The sequence below is a fragment of the Diceros bicornis genome, chromosome 25 (assembly GCF_020826845.1).
Source record: "Diceros bicornis minor isolate mBicDic1 chromosome 25, mDicBic1.mat.cur, whole genome shotgun sequence".
Lineage (NCBI taxonomy): Eukaryota > Metazoa > Chordata > Mammalia > Perissodactyla > Rhinocerotidae > Diceros > Diceros bicornis.
Genome location: NC_080764.1, coordinates 31,959,023 through 31,965,671, shown reverse-complemented (window position 1 = coordinate 31,965,671; position 6,649 = coordinate 31,959,023). Strand labels below are relative to the sequence as shown.

At 40.5% G+C, this 6,649-nt stretch overlaps 1 protein-coding gene across 1 annotated transcript; it reads left to right on the top strand.

Annotated features, from left to right (window-relative positions):
- The first annotated feature begins 858 nt into the window (after positions 1-858).
- Positions 859-5,399, top strand: MRPS6 (mitochondrial ribosomal protein S6). Its single transcript, XM_058568798.1, is given in 3 exon segments — positions 859-1,051; positions 5,066-5,107; positions 5,110-5,399. Coding segments are annotated over 3 exon segments (525 nt in total).
- Positions 5,400-6,649: the final 1,250 nt, after the last annotated feature.

Sequence of the window (6,649 nt, the reverse complement as noted above, 5' to 3'; positions counted from 1 at the left end):
CCGTTTATACTTTTTTTAAAGTTGTATAAAATAGATCTCTGCTAAAATAATTGAAAATTAATTTGCTGACAAAGATGCAGCTTAGAAAGAAAAGAAAAAAAAGACATAACCATTGTCTCTTTACTATGTCTGCCTAGTTTTAAAAAAAAAAAGGTCTGTATTGTTCTTCTAACACCTTTTTATAACTAGCTTTAATGTGATATTATGTTACATCTTCTTAAATGAAATAATATATCCATCTTTTATTCCGCAAATCAATCAGGTAGTTTATACTTTAAAATTCAAATTTTCCTTTGTGGAGATTCCCAGTGAATTCCTAAGAACACTAGGGAGAGTGAGAAAGCGTGATTTGTTGTTAAATCAGTCACTTGAAAGAGCTCCCAGCTTAAGTTTTTAAAACGCCCTCTCACCCAGCAGAACTTTCCATACTTGCTAAATCTTCTAACCTCTGGTAACCTTTCATCCTTAGAGGTGAGGAGGTGACCGATCACTCACACGTTCCCAAAAGAGCCCCTGGTCCTACTTGCCTATAATAACGTTTTAATATTGAACTTAATCTTCTTGCTCACAAATTACAAGCCTATAACCATTACCTCAAGAGTGGCACCAGGAAACAAGAGTGCATTATTAACTACACCATCATCCCTTAATATTTCCAATTTACTCCTTTCATGCCAGGCCTTTCCAAGAGGGCTCATATATTCTTAAATTCCAGGAACACAGGAGCTAAGAAAAGCTTTGTTGTGTAGCAGAGAGCTCCAGATCTGGCATTCACGGGGAAGGGGAAGTCAAATGAGGCCATCCATTAACAGGTCAGTCCGGAATCATTATGAAACCCCTCGCCTTTTCAAATGACCGATGGGCCTCTCGTCCTTTCTTGGGCCTGGGCCGCTCAGACTACAGGCTGTTTGCGTTCAGTCAACACTTCAATTTTATAGGCCTGTGGAGCCAAAGATTACAAGACTTTTGAACTCCAGGCTGCCTTCTGTCTGGCTACACCCTCTGTTGCCGGAGCCCAAATCTTTTTTAACAACTCTACAAAAACAAGCAAGTAAGTTCTGTTAATCCTCTCCTTTCGACCTGGAGGTAATTACGTATTTTGAATCAACCAGGGAGGAAGCAAAATGACCAGTACCAAAGTTTGGCACTATTTAGGGAAGGATCGAACTGTGCATCAAAGGGAATGATCAGGACTGACTTGAGTCCCTTACAGACGTCCTGCTGTTCTTTCACAGGAAGTTACATACAATGCTAGGCTAGATTTTTTAAGGAGAATAAGAAATGTATAAATTAAAATAAATGAAAAATGGAAAGAAAAAATCAGGGAGATATTTTAAGAGGCTCAAAATATATCAGAGCATCCAGTGGTCTGTCTTTCTCTGGGTAACTGCACACCTGGTTTCTCCATTCATAACGGCATGCACCTCTTCTTTTTTTCTTAATTCATGTTGTTAACGTGCTTCATTTTATTAACAGCTTTGGAATTTTGTCAGGTGATTCATACTAAATTAAGAACATGATGGTCTTTTTAGTTACTTAAAATAAAATAATAAACACTTAGTACAGGAAAATTCATAGCACTCCTTCCAAAATCTGACTTTTAAAACTATATTTTGGGCCCGCCCGGTGGCACAAGCGGTTAAGTGCAACGCGTTCCGCTGCGGCGGCCCGGAGTTCTGCACAGATGCACTGCTTGTCGAGCCATGCTGTGGCGGCATCCCATATAAAGTAGAGGAAGATGGGCATGGATGTTAGCTCAGGGCCAATCTTCTTCAGCAAAAAAAAAAAAAAGAGGAGGATTGGCATTAGATGCTAGCTCAGGGCTGGTCTTCCCCACCAAAAAAAAAAAAGAAAAAACCTATATTTTATCTCTAACCTAAATTATTATATATAATAATATATAACAAGCAAAAGGTCCATAGAGAGAGGAAAGGAATTCTTTTCATTCCTATCAACAAATATTTTGCTATAAAATGTGTCAGTGGTCAACTCTGCACTAACCTGGCATCTTTTCAAACAAATCTGTAGTTTTTCTATAAAGATTCTATGTGGATGTGCCAACTATACACTTCTTGGAACATAAACTTCATAAATTGTAGAAGGGCCACCACTATCACCATGAGAACAGGGAGTTCCCAGTTTGCTAACAGGTTGTGTTTCAAAATCTCATTTTTTCAGTATTTGGAATTCAGAATGCCTTTTCCCATAGAAATATTGTGACTATCCCATACAAATGGGTCTGCCTAACAGCTCCTCATTCGTGATCCTCCATGCCCTGCCCCTCTGACTTAGCTCACACAGCTCCGTCCTCCTGGGAAGCCCTTTACCCCTCCTCTCCCTCACATCCAAAGCCAACTCATGTCCTCGACAACCAGCTCAAATGCTTCTCCACCAAGATTCTCAGCAGATGGAACTGATCACTAGATCCACAGAACCAAAGTGCTCTCCACGGCCCTTCCATAGTGGACATTGTGGTTATTTCCCCACAATATCTGTTCCACCCGCTCCAGCCTCTGGTAACAACCATAGGGTTTTGGTGATATTAAGCCCACCACTATTTCCTGGAGCAGGGTCTATGCCAATGAGAATAATCCCATCTCTCTTGACCTAGATGTTGGTCGTGGTAATTCAGTCCTCATGCAATAGGTACTTGGCATGTTCCTGGCCACATGGAGGCGTGGTCCAATGAGCACAAATCTTAGGACTTTTGACTGATGGTTGTGCGAGGGGACATTCTCTTTCTGGATTTGAAAGTTAGGGATTATATGGCTCATGTTGCTGTGGGCAGACATTTTGTTCCCATGAAGGAAGCCAACATGAAGTTGACACCCAGAGGACGGCAGAACTGAGGGATTCATAGAGAAATTGAGCCAGAATTTTGATAGAGCAAGCTTCCTAAGCCTGACCTACCTCTGAACTTTCCAATTACACAAGCCAATCAGTCCCTGTCATCATTCAAGCCACTTTGAGCTGGGTTTTGTTAACTCCAATGAAAGCGTCCTACTTATACAGCCCTTATCTCTTTCTACCTCATACAATATTTTTCTGTACTAGTTTTATATTCCCTATTGTACCTATTAACTTTCTGAGACCAAAGATATCAAAGATATCTTTGTATCTCCCCAAGATGCCTAGCATATACATATATATACATATACATAACTGCTGATTGAATTGAGCCCACTAACTCAGTATTTCTCAAGTGAGTGCCAGTTATGCAGGATGTTAAAACATTTTATGGAGGGAAATATTTCTATCTTTAAACAGAATTGACAAACCATGGATTTTAAAATCAGGGAATGATTTCTTTACTATAGGATTTCTTAAAGTCCTCAATATACTATGCTAATGTGCATTGTGACAAAAAGTGGGGTTTAACATATAACCTTTGTCAAACTTATTTGACTCCTTATCTCTTTCCTACTGAGCATCTTGAAGAACCAGCATTACAAAGAACATATTTGGGAAAATGCTATTATATGTCTTAATGTACCTAAACTATGCTAAGAACTCCAACTTGATGGGCTTGGAGAAATAGGAAGAAAAAGGAAAATGAAATTTCTCCTCAATTCCTGAGGTCAAGACCAGCCCAGGGAACTTGTCTTTGGCACCTCCCCCACACCCCCCCCCAACCGCATGTACTGTTTACACCTCTCCTCTAAGTCTTCTCCCCAAAAACTCATCCCCTTCATGCTGATCTACAACCCCTAGCTGCACTCATTAAGTTCTGATCTTTCAATCAAAGTGCTCCTTTCCTTTGCCCCTACTCATAATAAAAATCCCCTTTCCCTCCAAACAGTTGAGATGCCAGAGGAAAGCAATCTGACTGAATTGTGTCACCTTATGTGCGAAAAGCCAGCCAATACTTCAAATCTCCAATTCCTAAAGATATTATGCTTTTTTTATATTTCTATTACCACTATCCCCTCAAAAATGTCTCCAAGTAGCAGAGAATATATGTCAGCATTACAAATGGAAGCATAGGGCAAACATTTTTTAAGAATGTTCATATTTAAATGAGATCATTCTACAGAAGACTTTTGACCTTTGCTGTAGAAATAAGAGGCATTTTGTTTATCAGGATCATCATCACTATTGTTAGTTTTAATAACAGTAATTTTTAATAGCCACTGGTGGTTACCAGATGCAGGGGGTGGAGTGGACGAAACAGGTAGAGGTGGTGAAGAGGGACAAACTTCCAGGCATAAGACACGTGAGTCCTGGGGATGTAAGGTACAGCGTGGTGACAATAGTTAACAATACTGTACTGTATATTGGAAAGTTGCTAAGAGAGTAAATCTTAAAAGTTTTTCCAGTGTAAGCTTAAAAAATTGTAACAATGCGTGGTGACAGATATTAACTAAATTTATTCTGGTAATCATTTCACAATAAATATGTATATCAAATGATTATGTTGTATACCTAAAACTAATACAATGTTATATGTCAATTACATCTCAATAAAAAGTAATAAGAGGGCCTGCCCAGTGGTGTAGTGGTTAAGTTCACGTGCTCTGCTTCGGTGGCCCAGGGTTCACGGGTTGGATCCTGGGCATGGCCCTACACACCAGTTGTTGAGCCACGCTGTGGCGGCGTCCCACATATAAAGTAGAGGAGGATGGGCACGGATGTGAGCCCAGGGCCAGTCTTCCTCAGCAAAAAGAGGAGGATTGGCAACAGATGTCAGCTCAGGGCTGATCTTCCTCACAAATAATAATAATAACGATAATAATAATAGTAATTTTTATGCTATTCCCATCTAGTAAGCATTGTTTTGCTAATTACCTCCATCATAAGTAATATTTTCTGGGGGATATTCTGTCCCAAACAGTCTTCTAAGGCTGCTCTATTTCTACATCAGTTAGCACTTGTTGCAAAGCAAACCACTCCAAACTGAATGGCTTAAGCTTCTCATGAACCAGGGTCCTTCTGACCCACCTACTCCAGCGCCATCCTTGTAGGCTTTCTAAGTCTAGGCCTCTGTCCCACAAGCCCAGCCCTCCCGTGTCCCGGGAGCTGCCTCAGACCCTAGCCACGCACGGTGTGCTCAGGTACAGCCGCTGAGTGTTGGCTTTGATGCTGGAAGCCATGCAGCCACCAGAGACTGCCCTGCCCCAGTGGACACGGGAGCAACAGTGAGGAACTTGGAAAACCCGGGCATACGGGCACTTCCTCGTTAGATCGCCATCCACAGTCAGCAGCGTAACATCGGAGAGTATTTCGTGGTGGATTTTTATGCACCAACATATATTGAAAGTAAAACGGAACGTTTTTCTCAAAACATTGATGTGATTAGACCTAATATTGTAAAACATCTGCTAACCCAGGAAGTCAAAGAGTATGAAGGGATTTTCCCTGTTCCACTTGAAGGAAAACTATATCCCAAGAGGAAGAAGTAAAAAGATTCAATAGATTGCATCTTTATTTTTAATTCTTTCACTCATGAGCGTCATATTAATCCAGTTTCCAAACTTGACCTTTACACATTTAGAAATGTGTTGCAGGTGCCATTTGATTTTTTGAAGGTACTTTTAGCTTTGGATCCCCTTTGCTGTGAGCAGGAGGTGAAACCGCTCACTTAGAGCTGCTCTGCAATCCATGGCGCCAGCGTATCCCCTTCACTGATTACATTTCTTTGCCAATGAAGACTTTTTGTATTACAACAGTAGCTTCACAAGCTTTATGCCAGGCAACAATATCAATAACACCATTTCGTGGAACAAAATGTATTAAAACTGCCTTAGATTGCTAGCTAATCATTCAGACTGTTTAAGCATGCAAAAACAGATTTTTTAAAAAAATTACTGTAGTACGTAAGACTTTTGATCCAGCTAGTAAATGTGATACTTTAAACAGACAAACCAAAAAATGAATAATCAGTGGCATACAGGACCAATGATTTGTTATTTCTCACAGTTCTTCTGGTCTGGGTCAACTTGACATGGACTGAGAGGTCTAAGATGGCTTCACTCCCGTATCTGAGGCCTCAGCCAGGGGAGCTGAGATGGTTGGCCTCTCTCCCCATGGTTTCTCCTTCTCCAGGAAGTTAATTTAGGCTTCTTCAGAAAGTAGTCTCCAGGTTTGCAGCAGCAAGAGAGCAAGCCCCAATGTGCAAGTACTTTTCAAATACTTGCTGTGTCGTGTTTGCTAAGGTCTCATTGGGCAAAATAAGTCACACAGTTAAATTCAAATTCAATGTTAGAGAAATAAAATCTCCTGTTTGATGAGAGGAGTGGTCAAGTCACATTGCAAAGGGGCATTTGTGTAGAGATGGAAGCAACGGTCGCGGCCATCTTTGCGAACCATCTACTTGGTCCCCACTCTGGCCACAGTGAAAGCTGAGATGAGCAGTCCCGGCTGAGCTCTGAACAAATTGCTGACCCAAACAAGTGTGAGCAAATAAATGATTGCCATTTAGGCCACTCAATTTTCGGAACATTCGTTCTACTGCAAAAGCTAACTGAAACAACTTCTGAACCCAAATGGTAGATAAAAGTCTCAAAATGTTTTCAATTTCCAAAACTCATTGTATTTTTCTATGCTGAAGTATTTTAAAGTAAATAAAGACATCATGTGACTTCTCTCCACAATTTCTATTAGGCAGGATAGACAACAAAGGGCTGCTCACAAACGAAAGTATAAATTAGGT